Raw genomic sequence first — 18,255 nt, forward strand, 5'->3', positions numbered from 1 at the left:
CGGGGAGCCCAGGCCCGGCTGGTGGTCCCGCGGCGGGAGCTGTGGGCTCCTGCCTGAGCTTGGGTAGGGACGCGAGGGAGGAAAGAGGCCGAGGCGTCCGGATTTTCTAGGAGCTGATGCGGAGGAAAAATCCACCCGAACTCAAATCCACAATAATTGTCCAAAAGGAATAATAATAAGGAAGCAATTTTTGTTTTGTGTGTTTTTTTTTGACCGGGAGCAAAAGAGAGAGAGGAGAGAGAGAAAGGGAACGAGAGGAAGCGAAATCTCCGTTTCATGGAGGCTGAGGCGAGAGAGAATTTCAGAGCCTGGATGTGGAGCTGCAAACCAGCAGAAGTAACTCAGGAAATTGTCTTTCAGAAAAAGGCCGAACGTAGGCTGGGTCAGAGGATCAGGCTGAGGTAGGTGGAGGAACCTGCAAGTTTAAAGGGAAAAGAAAAAGGAAGGAATATTTTCAGAGCTTCTCTCTGGTTTGTGGGGCAGTGCTGCCGTTTAAAAAACGTCAACAGCCTTTTAGATGTTCTGTGATTTTTGTTGTTTTTGTGTGTGATTATTTCAGAATTTAAGAATCTTGAATGTAAAAGCTTCCTTTTTTATTTTTAAAGAAAAATCCACTGATTTTTATTCCCAGGATTGGGAATGGTTGCGTTGGACTGATAAGGAGTGGTGCAGTGTACATACTATTGTATGGTTTTATTTATTTTTTTTAATTGTACAATCATCTGGAAGATTTTTTTCCAAGTATCATTTCGGATATATTCATCTTGTTTTTTCTTTCCTTCCCTCGAATGACTCTGCTGTTGTCAATTTAAACATTGGAGATCAGAAAAAAAATTTTTCCACCTTTTGGAGCTTGAGGCTTCCTTGCCAACAGAAGGACAGCTGGGAAAACTGGATTAAAAGGATGTTTTTTTATCTGTGTTTTGCAGTTAAGACTGATATTTGAAGGCACTTTCTTTATGTGATTCGTTTTTTTTTTTTTTTTAGCCCACAGTGCTAAACTTGAAGAGATTTGTGGTTGGGATTTTGGTTTTTAAGAAGGTCATAGTTTTTCCTCTTTTCTTTTCGTGTTTTTTTTTTAAAGCGGGGGGAGGGGAAGGGGCCAAAAAAGGAGACCATGTTAACTGGTAGAAGTAGAATGGAGCTGCAGTCACCAGGGTCCTGAGAGCTGGAAGAAAAAAGGATTCAATCTTCAAGTTGGACGGCCCTCCTCTCACCTTTCTTAAAAATTGCAACGAGATTTCGTCTTGATCAAGACACCAAGACTTCAAGATTCTGGAACCCTGGGGACACCGAGAAACCATGAGTGTAAGGTTACCTCAGAGTATAGACAGGTAGGTTTGCTAAGAATTTGGTTTTTAAGCACTTAAAGGAAAAGCGGGGAGGTGATGGCTTGCATCTTGATAAAGGGTGGGGGAAAAAAAAAGAATCTGAGTTGTGGAAATTGGTGGGGTAGAGCATTGGTCTCTGGGGACTGTTGGCATGTATGTTTATGTTACTTCTGTATGTGTCCCTGTTGAAAACATACTTCCTGATTCAGTGTCTTTAAGCAACTAGCAGTAAAGCCAGAAGAAGGGAAGGAGAGGGCATTGCTTCCATGGCTTTTGACTTTGTCTAGGCTAGAGTCTGCATTTGAGTTCCTAACTTGCCCGCCTATGGGTGGGCAGCCAAAAAGCAGGCCTGGTCATGTGAACTCCCATGGATGGCTAGAGATAGGCTTTAGGTGCTGGAGTTGTTGGAGAAAGGCCCTGAACTGGGCATAGTCCTCCACCATGCTAGTAGGTGGGGAATGGTGATAGGGTGGATTCCATTTCTAGAGTGGGGAAGGTGTTCTTAGCCCAAGTGATTGTACTACCTAGGTCTGGGTTTTTACCAATGTTTGATAGAACCACAAATGCTTAGGTCCCATTAGAATATCCTCCTCTCGGGGCTGGGAAGGTGGCTCGGTGGTAGAACACTTGCCTTGCATGCTTGAGGCCCTGGGTTCGATTCTCCAGCACCACATAAGAAAACAAACCAGAAGTGGTGCTGTGGCTCAAGTGTTGGAGTGCTAGCTTTGAGCTGAAGAGCTGAGGGACAGCGCTCAGGCCCAGAGTTCAGGCCCCACGACCGGACCCAAAAAAAGAAAAAAAAAAAGAATATCCTCCTCTCTACACTTAGAGTTGAAACAGAGGCCTGTCAACTGGCTGATGCTCTTAGTTTCATGTTACAAATGTTAAGTAGTTTCTTTCTTTCTTTCTTTTTTTTTTGTCTTGAAGTCTGGGCCTGGGTGCTGTCCTTGAGCTTTCCAGCTCAAGACAAGTGCTCTACCACTTGAGCCACAGCGCCACTTTTGGTTTTCTGGTGGTTAACTGGAGATAAAAGTCTCACCGACTTTCCTGCCCTGCCTGGCTTTGAACCATGATCCTCAGATCGAAGCCTCCTGAGTAGCTAGGATTACAGGCATAAGCCGCTGGCGCTCAGCAATTCTTATTAAGTTTGACTTTGCAAAATAGACATTCCTTCTTCCTGGAGCCAGAAGGAGTTATTTTAGGTTCTTAGGTTTGATGGGCAGAGACCCCTGGGATGGGAGTCACCTGAGCAGATGCTTCATCTTTTCCCCCCAAGAATCTGCCCTGCCTCTTCTGTCACTGGTAACATTACAGTGTGTTTTTAATTCTTTCCTTGAAAGGATGAGTACAAGTTTGTAAGGTTTCTCCCTTTTCCTTTCCTTCTCCTCAACCTTTCCCTCCCAAAGATTCTTGAGGGAGGTGTGTTCTTTGGGTGCTCCACAGTCACTGAGTTGGTGAAAGATTGGAGGACTGAATAAGCAAATAAAAAGACTGAGCCTGTGAAGAAATATTGATGAGATAAGGAAGACTCCCTTTCTTCCTTCCTTCCTTCCTTCCCTCCCACCTTCCTTCCTTCCCTTCCTCCCTCCCTTCCTTCCTTCCTTCCTTCTTTCCTTCTTTTGTGCTGGTCTGGGACTTGAACTGAGGGCCTGGACACTGTCCCTGAGCTTCTTTTGCTCAACGTTAGCACTCTACCACTTGAGCCACAGCTTTACTGGTTTTTGGGAGGGTTTTTTTGGTAGTTTTTTGGAGATAAGAGTCTCAAGGACTTACCTGCCCTGCTGGCTTCAAACCCCAATCCCCAGATCTCAGCCTCCTGAATAATAGGCTTACAAGTTTGAGTCCCTGTACCAAGCAGGAAGACTATCTTCCAGGAAGCAGCTGCTCATGTTGTTTCAGTTAACCTGTGGTTATCCATGCTAATAATTTCATTTTTACAATGGAACCTGGCCTAAAATGCCTATCATCCACTTCCTAAACACTAATCTGTATTGCCAAAGAGTCCCATTTATCCCATTTGTTCAGCAGTCCTCAGACGAAGAACTTTGGCACTAGAGGAAAGGCAACTACCCACAAAGGATATATGAGTATTCCCAACTCCCTTCTCCTTCCCATTGGTTTCTCTGTAGTTTGACCCCGGAGGGTGGTAACTGAGGCATGTCAGGGCAAAGAGATGAGATGCTGTATACAACTGTCCTTTCTTTTTCATCTCTTGGAGGTTAGTGCTCCTGCCTTTTTAAGGTTTGGTTGGTAAACTGTTTCTGGGAATTGAGGTATGTCAGAAGAAGAAAATCAAGGTGGAGAAAAACTAGGAGGAGGAGGAGGAGTAAAGTTTCTTGGTTTAGGTTTATTAAGTGCTGCACTGTTCCTCTGAGAGTTTGGATATCCTCACAGAGACTACCAAGATCTATATAGTATGTAAGGTTTTCTAAGTGCTTTCATACAGTATGTCTCCCCCCTGCTGCTCCCCTCCCCGCCAGGTCCTGGGGCTTGAACTCAGGAGCTGTCAGCACTGTCCCTGAGCTTATTTTGCTCAAGGGTGGCACTCTACTCTTTAGCCACAGTACCACTTTGGGCTTTTCTGTTTACATGGTACTGAGGAATCAAACCCAGGACTTCATGCATGCTAGGCAAGCACGTTACCACTAAGCCACATTCCCAGCCCCCAGTATGTCTTTTTAGAGCCTCATCATATTTCTGTGAAGTTAGACAAATCAGAAGTTGTTCCATTTTGCAGAAGCTATAACTGCGGCTCAAAGTGGATTACTGGCTTGCCCAGTGCCATCATACCTGGTTAGTGTCAGAATTGGGACACAAACCCAAGTCTTCTGATTTGGAATGCCTAGCTTGCCTTTGTTATTGCTCCATCCTGTTTGACTAAGTTTATAGACTCATTATGCTCTCTTTGGCAGCAGGGTAGATTTCTTCAGAGGCCAGGCATTCCCTCTCACTTTGTACCTGTACTTCTTAAAGTTAAAGCACCATGTTCTCCTATGGGATATTGTAGATTTGAGGATAGGGACTTTCTTTGTCTTTCCCAGACTGATTCCCTCGTAAGAGGGTCATTTCTGGAACTTAGGACCCCTTCTACCTGTCTCCTACTCTATGTACTGGATAGCTCGTTTGGTTGGACCTTTTGACATTCTAGACCCTATACCATATGAATTTTGAATAGTTCATTGCCTTATACCTCAATGAAGGGGCCAATTGGAAGGAAATGCTACAGACATGAAGTTAGAGAATCTTTTCTCTTTCAGTTTATCAGTTTGCTGTGTAGGGAGGCTTGTATAGATTCTTTAAGAGTGTTTTAGAAAATAAAAGTGTAGAGTCCTTGCAAAGAATACACAGTCTAACTGGGTAACTGAGAAACACAAGAAGCTACCTAGCCAAACATGGTGGTTTACAGTCCTATAATCCCAGCGCTCAGGAGGTTAAGACAGGAGGATAAAGAGTTTGAAAGCAGTCTGAGCTACATAGGAAACTCAAGGTCAGTTTGTGCTACATAAACAGACTCTCAAAAAACAAAACAAAACATCTTCCAAAGACAAGTTTGTCAGTTTGATAAAAGTGTAAAGACTATGTTTGATTTACCTGTTTCATGTCCTGTGTGCCCAGCTTAGTGTTTGTGTGTGTGTGTGTATGTGTGTGTTAAGTGCTCTAGAAATGTTTGACAGATATTGAAATGAATGGACCTTCAAGAACTGCAAATTCTTCTATTTTGGGTGTTTTCGGCATTCATATGTTTCAAATGTAATCAAAATTAGACCAATTAAAGAAGGTTCTGGCCGGGCGCTGGTGGCTCACGCCTGTAATCCTAGCTACTCAGGAGGCTGAGATCTGAGGATCTCGGTTCAAAGCCAGCCCGGGCAGGAAAGACCATGAGACTCCTATCTCCAATAAACCACCAGAAAACCAGAAGTGGCGCTGTAGCTCAAGTGGTAGAGCGCTCACCTTGAGCTGAAGAGCTGAGGGACAGCGCCCAGGCCCAGAGTTCAAGCCCCACGACCGACAAAAAAAAATAAAGAAGGTTCTGTAGGTGATATGTATTTTCTATAAGATAAGGAATATGGTGGGATATGGATATGTTTGGAAACAGATTTTGGCTTAAAGATAACTGTGGAAATAGCTATTTGGTAATCTTTTTTTTTTTTTTTTGTTAGTTTTGGGACTTGAACTCAAGGCTTGGGCACTGTCCCTGAGCCTCAGCCTCCTTTGTGCTCAAGTCTAGTGCTCTACCATTTGAGCCACAACGCCACTTCCAGTTTTCTGGTGGTTAATTGGAGATAAGAGTCTACTGACTTTCCTGCCTGGGCTGGCTTTGAACTGCAATCCCCAGATCTCAGTGTCCTGAGTAGCTAGAATTACAGGTATGAGACACTGGTGCCTGGCGAGTATTTGGCAATCTTATACTTACTTTTCTCAGTTGGCTAGTAACTCTTGTGGCCATCGAATGCAGGAGGTAATTGCCAAGTGATCTTTGTCTTTTATTGTTCATCACTAATTACTGAAAGATGAGATAGTATAGCTGTTCTTGTCTCTTTTAGTTTTTGCCCATGAACAATTTATTACCTCTATATTCTTTTCAAGACTTTTATAAAAATGTATTTGTTAGATATTGTGAGCAGAGATTATGATATTTAATTATTTATAGTAGTGATAACATTTTGCTAAGCCAGCCAACTGTGGCAAGTATTTTTGAGATGGGCCTGAGTTAGAAGTTTGTATCCATGAAACAACTTTTCTTTGCACTGTTTCCTCAAATGAGGACCAAATCCGAGAAGTACTGCATTTAAACCTGGAATTCTTGGTTTGAGCCCTGGTTTTCCCCTGTACTATGTGACCTTGGGCAAGTCACGTGGCTCCTCTGATTTCCTCATGTAAAACAGTAGTATTTCATTATGTAAAGTACTTTCCAGTTCATACTTGTATGCTTCGTGCTATTTGAAGATTATGTTTATTGCATATCCCTAGCAAGAATGTTCAAGGGAAGCCATCAGATGAAATAATATATTTCAAATTATTTTCTAAATTGTAAAATTTCATATAAACTTTAGATGGTAAGTTCGTGGATTTGATTTGGGCTTTTGCACTACTTACTAAGCTAAGTAGACCAAAACAAGGATTTTTTTTTTTTTTTGTGCCAATTCCGAGGCTTAACCTCAGGACCTGGGCTCTGTCCCTTATCTTTCCACTTCCAGCTTTTTATGATTAATTGAAGAAAAGAGTCACAGACTTCCTGCCCAGGCTGGCTTTGAAACACAATCCTCAAATTTCAGCCTCCTAAGTACCTAGGATTATAGGCATGAGTCACCATAGACTTATTGATTTTTTTTAATTAAAAAGTAAAATAGTTTTCTTTTTGCAGAAGAGCATAAGGTTAGAAAGAAGGAATATTTCTTATAGTGGTCATAGTTTGGTGAGATACTACAAGACTGACAAAGTTGTTGAGTCTCTTGCAGGGAATTTTGATGAAAGGAAGAGACTTCATTTACCTGGACTCACTGAATGTTCAGTTATAGAGATAGAAAGGAGTTATTTTGTGTCCTTTCCTTCTTTTCTGCCTTCATTCCTTCTTTTTGCTTCTTTTCTACTGCTAAAGATGGAACCCAGGGTCTCTTGAATACTAAGCAAGTACTTTATGACTGAGCTACACTGTAGCCCCAGAAAGGATTTGTTTATCTCTGGCTATTCCTTATTGTAGAAGCATATGACTTTCATAATTCAAAATAAACCCAGAACCAGTCAGATGCAGATGACTCACACCTGTAATACTAGCTACTTAGGAGCCTGAGACCTGGAAGATTGAAGTTCAAAGCCAGTCCAAACAGACTCTGCCCCTGAGACTTCATCTCCAGTTAACCAGCCAAAAGCTAGGCTGGAGGTGTAGCTCAAGTTGGTGTAGTACCAGCCAAGCAAGCAAGCCAAGTAAGTAAATGGCCCCTAAGTAATACCAGCAAATCAATCAGTCCAAATCCCTGTAAAGAATCTCTTTCTTCTTGAGTTTCTGGTCTTTACGTAGCTCTGAGACAAGAAATCTCCAGGCATTTATTTGAGCTTCTGCTTCATTCAGAAGGTTGGCCTTCTAGAACCATGATAGAGATCTAGAGCTACAACTAGTACGTACTCTGAAGTTCTGAGTCTTTTTCAAAATATAGCATTTGTTTATATCTAGGGATGCAAGATTAGAGATGGCACTGGATTTGCAGATGAAACATTTGGCGATTAATCACCATTATGAGCAGAAGCAGGCTAAGATTAATTTTAGATACTCAGAAACATTACTGGTAGAGCACTCTTTAGTTAATACATTTGTTAAAGCTTTTTTTTTTTATAAATACTGCCAGGCAGAGCCCCCTGTCCTTCTGCTTAGAAGCATACATGAAATATAAAAATGCATATGTGTTTATAAAAATAAAAGAGCCAAGCTGGGCACTGGTGGCTCACATCTGTATAATCCTAGCTACTCAAGAGGCTGAGATCTGAAGATTGTAGCTCCAAGCCAGCCAAGGTAGGAAGTCCCTGATTAACCACCAAAAGTCAAGTAGAGCCCTGAGCAAAAAAATCTCAGGGACAGCACCCAAGCCCTGAGTTCAAGTCCCAAATGAGTTCAAGTCCCAAAACCAGCACGCGCGCGCGCGCACACACACACAAACACACACGCGCGCGCGCGCGCGCACAGCGCCAATAGCTCATAGCTGTAATCCTAGCAATTTAGGAGTTTGAGATTGGGAAGATCATGGTTCAGGCCAATTCAGGGAAAAAAGTTTACGTAACCCCATCTTAAGGAATTGCTAGACAAGGTTGTGTTCACCTGTTACCTACCTATGTGAGATGTCTCAAACATAGGTGATACCTGGGAAGAAAGTGAGTCCCTATTTCAAAAATAATGAGCAAAAATCAGTGCTAGAAGTGAGGTTTAGTGGTTAAGAACACCTGCCTAACCAAATATGAGGACTGAGTTCTAACATTAGTGCTGCTGAAAAAATGAAATAAAATAAAATATTTTGTGAAGGGTACAAAAGAAATCCAATCCGTAAGTCAGTATAAAGATAAGGACATTCTAGAAGCTTGTAATCTCTATGGAATAGAGTAGTAACTGGAGTTTGGATTAGTGTTCTTTTAAAGACCCAGGATTCTTATATAGGTGGAATGGTTTTGTTAGCTGTGAATTCTGTATAGGATGAGTTATTTTAATCTATATTGACTGAATCTGCTTTCATATTTTCATAGTGGCATTGCTGTTAAAAATCTGTTTATTGGTTTATTGTTTCAAAACTTAATTGAAAGATTTATCATGCAGCTTGGAAACTTTTGGGGGGACTGTATGTTCTTCCTTCTTTTCCTCATTACCATACTGGGGAAAGGCTTAGGATAGACCTGCAAGTGGCATCCGAGGTCACTCCTTCACTCTATTAGACAAGTAGGAGGATCTGGTCTCCAAAAAACATTTAAAATACAGGCTGGGAATGTGGCTTAGTGGTAGAGTGCTTGCCTAGCATGCATGAAGCCCTGGGTTCGATTCCTTAGTACCACATTTATAGAAAAAGCTGGCTCAAATGGTAGAGTGTAGCCTTGAGCAAAAGAAGCTCAGGAACAGTGCCCAGGCCGAGTTCAAGCCCCAGGACTGGCAAAAAAAAAAAAGTTAAAATTAAAATAAAAAAATTAAAATACAGCCAGGTTTCATCTGTGAAAGGTGATTTTGAATTGAAGGAAGAAACCAGTATCCTAGTTAATAGATCTGGGTTCTGGGCCCAGCTTTCCCTCTAACTAGGTAGCTTACCTGCTGTGGACCTCAGTTTTCCCTTTTTGTGTGTGTGCTGGCACTGGGGCTTGGACTCCAGGGCTGGCACTCTTCTGTTATCTATTTATTTATTTTTTTATCGGTCGTGGGGCCTGAACTCTGGGCCTAGGCACTGTCCCAGAGCTCTTTAGCTCAAGGTTAGAGTTCTATCACATGAGCCACAGCGCCACTTCCAATTTTTTCAGCTTATGTGGTGCTGAAGAATTGAACCCAGGGCCTCATGCATGCAGGCAAGCACTCTACCACTGAGCCACATTCCCAGCACTCCTCTGTAGCATTTTTGCTTAGGCTAGCACTCTTCCATTTATGCTTCCAGTTCCATTCCAGCTTTTGGATGGTTAATTAGAGATTTTTTTTTCAAGCTAGCGCTCTATCACTTGAGCCACAGCACCACTTCTGGTTTTTGAGTGGTTAATTAGAATGAATCTCACAGGAACTTTTCTGCCCGAGCTGGCTTCAAACCATGTTCCTCAGATCTCAGCTTCCTGAGTAGGATTACAGGCATGACACCAGCCCAATTTCTTTTTTTTGGTAGGTCGTGGGGCCTGCACTCTGGGCCTGGGCACTGTCCCTTAGCTCTTCAGCTCAAGGCTAGCGCTCTACCACTTGAGCCACAGTGCCACTTCTGGCTTTTTTTCTTTTTGCTTAGGTGGTACTGAGGAATTGAACCCAGGGCCTCATGCATGCAAGGCAAGCACTCTACCACTGAGCCACCTTCCCAGCCCCCAATTGGAGATTTTTTTTTTTAAGTCTTTCAGATTTGTCTGCCTGGACTGGTTTTGAACTGGGATCCTTAGATCTTGGCCTCCTCAGGCTACCTAGGATTATAGGCTTGTGTCCGAAAACCAAATATCTTGTGTCTTTTCTTTCTTTCTTTCTTTCTTTCTTTCTTTCTTTCTTTCTTTCTTTCTTTCTTTCTTTCTTTCTTTCTTTCGCCAGGCATGGAGCCTGAACTCTAGGCCTGGGCACTGTCCCTTAGCTCATCAGCTCAAGGCTAGCGCTCTACCACTTGAGCCACAGCCCACTTCCAGCTTTTTCTGCTTATGTGGTGGTAAGGAATCGAACCCAGGGCCTCATGCATGCAGGGCAAGCACTCTACCACTGAGCCACCTTCCCAGCCCTTTCAGGAATCATTTATGGCTTTCTGGAAAACCAGTGAAAATGAAAGGAAATAGGAAATAGCTATTTAATGAAAGTGGGAAGGAAAATGGCAGTACAGGGATGTGGAAACATTAGGGAGGAACTGGGAGCCAGTAGCTCCATATAGTATGGCAGTAGGATTTAGAAGGGTTTTTTTTGTTGTTGTTGGTTGTGGGGCTTGAACTCTGGGCCTGGGTGCTGTCCCTCTTGAGCTCTTCAGCTCAAGATAAATGCTCTACCTAGAGCCACAGTTCCACTTCTGCTTTTCTGGTGATTATTTGGAGATAAGAGTCTCACATACTTTCCTGCCCAGGCTGGCTTTGAACCGTGATCCTCAGATCTCAGCCTCCTGAGTAGCTACGATTACACGTGTGAGCCACCGGCGCCTGGCTAGAAGGTATTTTTATGGTTTGTAAGTACACCCAGATTTGTGGTGCTAAGACATTAAGATAGATTTGAGGGGAAAATCACAGGAATCCAGTAGGACCTTAAGGAATCACCTTGCTCTTTCTTCTTGACTCCAGATGGGTGGTAAAGACAGGTTGGGAGTTTGTTCTGTTTTCAGTGATCCCTGTGGAAGGTGATTCCATGACTTCAGCAGTTGTAAAGCGTTTTACTGTCTTAATTCTGGCTTTAGTGTAAACCTTAGGGTCACTAGCATCCCTCCATCTTTATTGACTTCATTAAGATTTTCTTCCTCATCCTAAACATCAGCCAACTAATATAAGGTGGTATGAGAAAGGGGCTTTGAAAAGTTGCAGTGGAATTATTTCAACATCTTTATTCCCAGCCCTTGCTTCTTTCTCTTTAGTATTTGAGGAACAGCTACTATAAGGTGCTATGATGAGAGGTATACTCACTTGTCATGACCTAGTCTCAAATTACACAGCCTTCCAAGTAGTGACCTAAGATCTACAGCATTGAGAAGTCAGTTGATTAGACTGCAAATATTTATCAAATGGCTCCATGCTCAGTTCAGTTCTTAGTGTTCTGTTAGATAACACACAAGAATGTGGAGCTTAACATTCTTATTGGGAATGTTAATGAAACAGCCCAAAACAGTATAAAAATTGTGCATAATTGCTAAATCTTTTTGTATACCAAAACAGTACATTTAGATCTGGGATTGGTAGCCCTGCTGGTAATCCCAGTGTTTAGGAAACTGAGGCAAGAAGATAGGATCATGAGTTTGAGCTCAGCCTGAGCTACATAGTGGGACCTTAATATATATTTACAGAAGACTAGAAAGTTGGACTGGGAAGGTCGCTCAGTGGTAGAGTGCTTGCCTTGCATGCATGAGGCCCTGGGTTCAATTCCTTAGCACCACATAGCAGAAAAAGCCAGGAGTGGTGCTGTGGCTCCAGTGGTAGAGAGCTAGCCTTGAGCTGAAGAGCTGAGGGACAGCGCCCAGGCCCAGAGTTCAGGCCCCACGACCGACAAAAAAAAAAAAAAGAAGAAGACTAGAAAGTTGATGCTAGTGAGAAGGGATAATTAAGATTACTTAGGTGGAAGGGAAAGGAGGCAATTTTGGACAAGGAAAATAACATGGGGAAAGCTTCTGAACAACCAAACATGGTGTGGCTTGAAAATGGTAAGATAGTTGGTATTTGTAGAGTCCAGAGAGGTGGTTGACAAGGGGTGAGTAGAGTGGGGGAAAAAGATATTCACACATTGTATGATAGGGAAAAGGGAACCAGTGAAAGTATATGTATTTATATGGTGATAGAAAATTCACATACTAGTTTATAGAGAAAATTCAGATGTTAGTATGTAGATTGCAAGACAGCTTGAGTGAGGAAGGTAAGCTACAAGTGTCTGGGTTTTTTGGTTTTTGTTTTTTTGGGTTGTTTTTTTTTTTTAGCAATTTTGTCAAAAGCTGATTGGTTTCTGGATCACAGGTAATAGTAGGAATAGAGAACTTGCAAGTTTCAGAAGACATTTTGGAGCCAGTGGCTCATGCTTATAATCATAGATATTCAGGAGGCTGAGATCCTGAGGATTATGGTTTGAAGCCAGCCCAGCTAGTAAAGTCCATTAGACTTTTATTTCTAATTAACCCACCATAAAACTGAAAGTGGCACTGTGGCTCAAAGTGGTAGAGCGGTAGCCATGAGCAAAAAAGCTCAGCAATAATGACCAGGCCCTAATTTCAAGCTCATGACTAGGAAAAAAAAAATAAGACATTTTGGAAGAAGAATCAATGAGGTGTGTTAGAGCTGAGTCAAATATGATTCCCAAATCTTGAGACTAGCTGACTAGAAAGACTAGAAAGGTAGTGCTGTTGATAGAATAAGACTTCATCAAAAGTCACTTGGTCTCCTACTGGTATCCAGCAATTTACTGAATACAGCATATTGGTAAGACTCAGAATAGGCCTTTTTTTTCTTTTTCTTTTTTTGGTTGGTTGTGGGGCTTGAACTCGGTGCCTGGGTGTTATTCCTTAGCCCTTTTGCTCAAGACTGCTGCAGTAGAGTGCTACCGTTTTGTTGTTTTGTTTGTTTTGTTTTGTTTTTTGTCAGTCCTGGTGCTTGAACTCAGGGCCCAGCACTGTCCCTATGCTTCTTTTGCTGAATACTAGCACTCTTCTACTTGAGCCAGAGCACCATTTCCCACTTTTTCTGTTTATGTGGTACTGAAAAATTGAACCCAGGGCTTCACACATGCTAGGGCAAGCACTCTACCAGGAAGCCACATTTCCAGCCCTTGCCACAGATTTTTGAGCCACAGTTCCACTTTTGCCTTTCTGGTGATTATTTGGAGATAAGAAACAGACTTTCCTGCCCAGGCTGGCTTTGAACCGTGATCCTTAGATCTCAGCCTCCTGAGTAGGATTACAGAACTAAACTACTAGCATACAGCAGGTTAAGCCTATGGAATAGTTTGAGTTTTTCAGTGTAGCCTTTTAAAGACATGCCAGGGGTAGCTTAGGACACATACCACAGGGATGACACAGTCCATTCTAGGAGATCTCTTAGGAAATTTGAGGCGATTAGTATATATTTAATAGGTGCATACCCAATTTTCATGTCATTCTCCAGGGATGTAGAAACCATCCTAGTAGCATAATACAGACTGTTGTGTGAGCCTGTACTCAGTAACTAGCTGGGTGATCAGTATGATCTTTGTAAAAGCATTTTGCAAATTCTATAGTACCAAACATATGGTGAGTGTTGTTAAGGAATTTGGTTTGGCAGAAACCCTAGATTGGTCTGAACTTTCCTCAGCTGCCACTGGAAGACCAGTGCTTGGATTACCCAGAGGCCCATGCTGATTCTCAAATGAAGTCTGACAGGCCATGGCTTTAGAAGCATAATGAACAAACACAGGACAGTAGTTAAAAATCTAGTGCCTGAGATCTCAACTCAATGTAGATTTTGCTTGAAACTCAGGTCTTTTCTAGTTCCAGCTCTCTCCTCAAGTCTGTGATTGTTGACTTCTTCCTTCAGTCCCTCCTACATCTCATAATTTTATGTGTTCTTACTGATCCTTACGACCCTGCTTGCTTGCTTGCTTTTTTTTGGGGGGGGGGGCGGTTGTAGGGCTTGAACTCTGGGCCTGGGTGCTGTCCCTGAGCTCTTTAGCTCAAGGTGAGCTCTCTACCACTTGAGCCACGACACCACTTCTGGTTTTCTGGTGGTTAATTGGAGATAAGAGTCTCACAGACTTTCTTGCCTGGGCTGGCTTTGAACCGTAGTCCTCAGTTCTCAGCCTCTTGAGTAACTAGGATTACAGGTATGAGCCACCACCACCTGGCTGCTTGCTTGCTTTTTGATTGTTATTATAAAGGTGCTATACAGAGGTGAGCTTTTTCATTCAAGGCTGGTGCTCTGCCAGTTTGAGCCACAGCTCCACTTTTGCTTTTTTGGCAGTTAATTGGAGATAGAAGTCTCATGGACTTTCCTGCTCGATCCTGCTTTGAACCGTGATACTCAGATCTCAGCCTCCTGAGTAGCTAGGATTACAGGTATGAGCCATCTGAGTCTGGCTTGATTAACCTGTTTTCTAGCTCCTCCTCATTCTTTCACCCTTTGTGTCAGTATTCTTTGTTTCCCTCACCTCTGCACCATTAGTCTTACTTCCTTCAAGAAAACCTTTTTTTTTGGGGGGGTGGTCCAGTTATGGGGCCAGAACTCTGGGCCTGGGTGCTGTCCCTCAGCTCTTCAGCTCAAGGCTAGCGCTCTACCGCTAGCGCTCTAGCGCCACTTCCGGCTTTCTTTTGCTTATGTGGTACTGGGGAATCAAACCCAGGGACTCAGGCATGCAAGGCAAGCACTCTACCACTGAGCCACCTTCCCAGCCCCAAGAAAACCTTTTTGAGACCATCAAACCTATACATTTATATTATTCAGCCTACTTTGAATATTCATACAGTAATTCAGCTCTCCTTTTATTTGTATAAAAGAATTTGTGTAACATTTCTGGCAAAATGTCTAGCACATGGTAGACTATTATAACTAAATGGCAGTGCTGTTCCATTTTGCATGCTTTATTTCCTTCCTCCCTTCTTTCCTTTCCTCCTTCCTTTCTTCCCTCCCTCCCTCCCTGTTTGTCTTTCTTTCTGTCTGTCTTGTCCTGTTACTTAGCATTCAAGAGTGGTATCTTCATTTTTCTGGGTTGTCTTCTGGTGCTCAGTTTAGTTCTATTTATGACAGGTATTTTCTTTTTGTGTGTGGGTTCTGGGGCCTGAACTCAGGGCTTCAGAGGCTCACTTGGCTTTTTTTGCCCAAGAATGGTGCTCTACCACTTAAGCCATTGCTATACTTTTTGCCTTTTTGGTGGTTAATTAGAAACAAGAGTCTCAAGGACTTTCTGCCTGGACTGTCTTCAGATCTCAGCCTCCTGAGTAGCTAGGATTATAAGCATGAGCTACCAGCCCTGTCTTGAAAGGTATTTTTTTTTTTTTTTTTTTTTTGGTCGGTCCCGGAGCTTGAACTCTGGGCCTAGGTGTTGTCCCTGCACTCTTCAGCTCAAGAAGAGTGCTGTACCGCTTGAGCCACAGCGCCACTTCCGGTTTTCTAGTGGCTTATTAGAGATAAGAGTCTCATGGACTTTCCTTCCCAGGTTGGCCTTGAACCTTGATCCTCAGATCTCAGTCTCCTGAGTAGCTAGGATTACAGGTATGAGCCACCTGCGCCCAGCTGAAAGGTATTTTCTTTATACAAGAGATATTGTTTCTGGACTTGAATGGTAGAGTCTCTCCCTCTCCCTCTCCCTCTCTCTCTCTCTCTCTCTCTCTCTCTCTCTCTCCCTCTCTCTCTTCTCCCTCTCTCCCCCTTTCTCTCCTTCCCTCCCTCCTTCCCTCCCTCCCCCTTTTCCTGCCCCCGCCCCCACCCCCACCCCCATCCCCGTACTTGAACTCAGGGCCTGAGCACTACTCCCAAACACTTGTAGTTAACATTGCTGATTCCCTCCATACCTAGCAAAGGGAGTTTATTCATTAAAGCAGATCTAAACTTTGCTGCCAGGAACTGAGACCAGAAAATGCCTGTTCTTATTGGGTGCTAGTCTTGGGTGTTTGGAATATCTTCCAGGGACAAAGAAGCCCTATTGGGGTTGCTTTCAGCTCTTTAGAGTTCTAGGGATTTCCCATTGGCAGATTGGTTTCCGGCTTCCTTTTTCAGCAGAGGTCTGAGGGCACAGAGCCCACCCTGCTATTGTCCTGGCTGCCCTAAACTGGATCCCATTAATTTCCCAAAGCAAGGCTCTTAGAAACTTCTCTCCAAGAGACTCACACTGAAGAGAAAGGCCACTGTTGTTCTGGGAGGTGGCTGGAGAAAGTGTAGTGAATAGCTGTGTGAATGGGACCTTGTATGAGACTAGAACTGTAGACCCTCATCTCAGAGCCCTGGGGACAAAGGGAAACATCACTGGGGTTTCAGTGTTTTCTCAGTGTCTTTTCAGAATTAGGAACATTTATGCTATTCTTTCAAATAAGAAGGTTGATGTAATAGGTCTTCACATTCTGTGGTGCTAGACACTGAGGATCCAGCTTGAATACATTGCATACCATCCCCTCAAGTTGGTGATGATTTTATTGTAGGGAGACAGAAGTAAGCTAGAATTGTATAACAACCAAAGTTACTCACTTCTATAACATCAGTCTGAGCACATGGGAGGAACATGGCAAGAGGTTTTTCTGGACGAAGAGAATTTCAGATGGAGGTTACAAAATGAATCAAGCAGGAGAGAAGGAAAGTCCAGCCCAGGTAGATCTAACGGCATGTGAAGAAAGAAGCCTCAAGGCAAGAAAGAGGATGGTGTTGTGGAAATAAAAGTAGCATCCATCTTACTGTGAGATCATAGAACAGTTAATTAAATGAAATTGGAGGGCCTGAAGGTAATTAATTGTTAGGGGTTTTGACTTGATCCTAAGGACAGTGGAAGACCACTGTGAGATTTTAAATAAGGAGTAACAAATCAGATAGGCTATTACAAAAACAAGATCACCTTGGCTACAGTATAAACATTTGATTAAAAGAATAAAGGAGGGCTGGGAAGGTGGCTCAGTGGTAGAGTGCTTGCCTTGCATGCATGATGTATGAGGCCCTGGGTTCGATTCCTCAGCATCACATAAGAAAAAAGCCGGAAGTGGTGCTGTGGCTCAAGAGGTAGAGCGTGGTAGAGCGCTAGCCTTGAGCTGAAGAGCTGAGGGACAGCGCCCAGGCCCAGAGTTCAGGCCCCATGACCAGACCCCCAAAAAATAAAAAAATAAAAAGAATAAAGGAATAAAGCCAAAGAAAATCAGGGATTTACAGAGAATACTGGGAATATTGTGGTTCAAGGCCAGCCAAGGCAAAAATTGTCAAACTCCATCTCAATAAGACTGGCACAGTGGGGTATGTACATCTGTTGTCTCAGGTAGGCAGGAGGCCATAGCTCATTACTTGAGGTCTGTTCCTGGCAAAATCTAGAGACCCTACATGAAAAATAAGGCAAAAAAAAAAGAGCTAAGCACTGATGATTTATACCCATAATCCTAGTTACTCAGGAGGTTGAGATTTGAGGGTCTCAATTCAAAGCTAACCCAGGCAAGAAAGTCTTAAGAGATTCTTTTCTCCAGTTAACCACCAAAAAGCTGGGTAGTGAAGGTGTAGCTTAAGTGATAGGCTGCTATCTTTGAGCATTAAAGCTCAGACACAGTGCCCAGACCCTGAGTTCAACCCCCAAGACCGGCACAGTAATAATAATAATAGTAATAATAATAAAGTTGATGATGTAAAAGGGCTGGAGACATGGCTCAAGTAATAGAGTATCTGACTAACAAGCACAAAGCCCAGAGTTTAAAGCCACAAAAACAGTATGAACAGTGTAAATGGATTGAGAGAGCATTGTAATATGATACAGTTTCTATAGCAATGTCCTTGGAGATGGAGAAAAATGAGGGATTAGATATTTAATAGTTGTTTTTATGGGGTGGGAAGGAATGAGGGAATATGAAACAAGGATGAAGCCCTTAATGGATTTGGCTGCTGGGTAGTACTATTTATTGAAAAAGGATTGTAGAGAAGAACATGATTGATAAAGAAAGGAGGCTGGTCAGTGTTCCTTTTGGACATTTTGAAGTACTTGTGAGAGACCTAAGCAACTAGATACAGGCCTGGAAGTCAGAAGAATGATCTGGGATAGAGAATTGCTTTGGGCTTCATTAGCCTCTGGACAGGTGACAGGGTTTGGTTCAAGTTTTAGAGCAATTGCCCAGTATTTATTAAGTATATGTTAAATATTAGGCAGTGTTCTAGAAATACACTGGGACATGTTCTTATTTTGTTGAATCAAGACAAGAACAAAGTAATTATAAAGCATTAGTAGTAGTGATGATCCAAAATGGAAAATCTGTATTCATAACTGTTATGGAAAAGGCAAGAGAGATGAACAGTAAAATGGTAGAGACTAGAGGCAAAGTCAGGGGTTGTTTTTTTTTTTGTTTTTGTTTTTTCCTTCAGTTTTAGAGTTTGAACTCAGGGCTTGGTCGCTGTCCCTGAG

At 42.7% G+C, this 18,255-nt stretch overlaps 1 protein-coding gene across 5 annotated transcripts in view; it reads left to right on the forward strand.

Moving 5' to 3' along the window:
• Positions 1-6: 6 nt before the first annotated feature.
• Arhgef11 (Rho guanine nucleotide exchange factor (GEF) 11) overlaps positions 7-18,255 on the forward strand; it is a 102,815-nt gene continuing 84,566 nt past the window's right edge. For all 5 annotated transcript variants that reach the window (XM_013030673.1, XM_013030669.1, XM_013030672.1 and 2 more), the window contains exon 1: positions 7-1,334. In XM_013030673.1, the coding sequence (XP_012886127.1) occupies positions 1,303-1,334 (32 nt within the window). In that variant the 5' untranslated portion in view covers positions 7-1,302. The remainder of the gene's footprint in view (positions 1,335-18,255) is intronic.

The sequence above is a fragment of the Dipodomys ordii genome, unplaced genomic scaffold, assembly GCF_000151885.1.
Source record: "Dipodomys ordii isolate 6190 unplaced genomic scaffold, Dord_2.0 Scaffold131, whole genome shotgun sequence".
NCBI classification, from domain to species: domain Eukaryota; kingdom Metazoa; phylum Chordata; class Mammalia; order Rodentia; family Heteromyidae; genus Dipodomys; species Dipodomys ordii.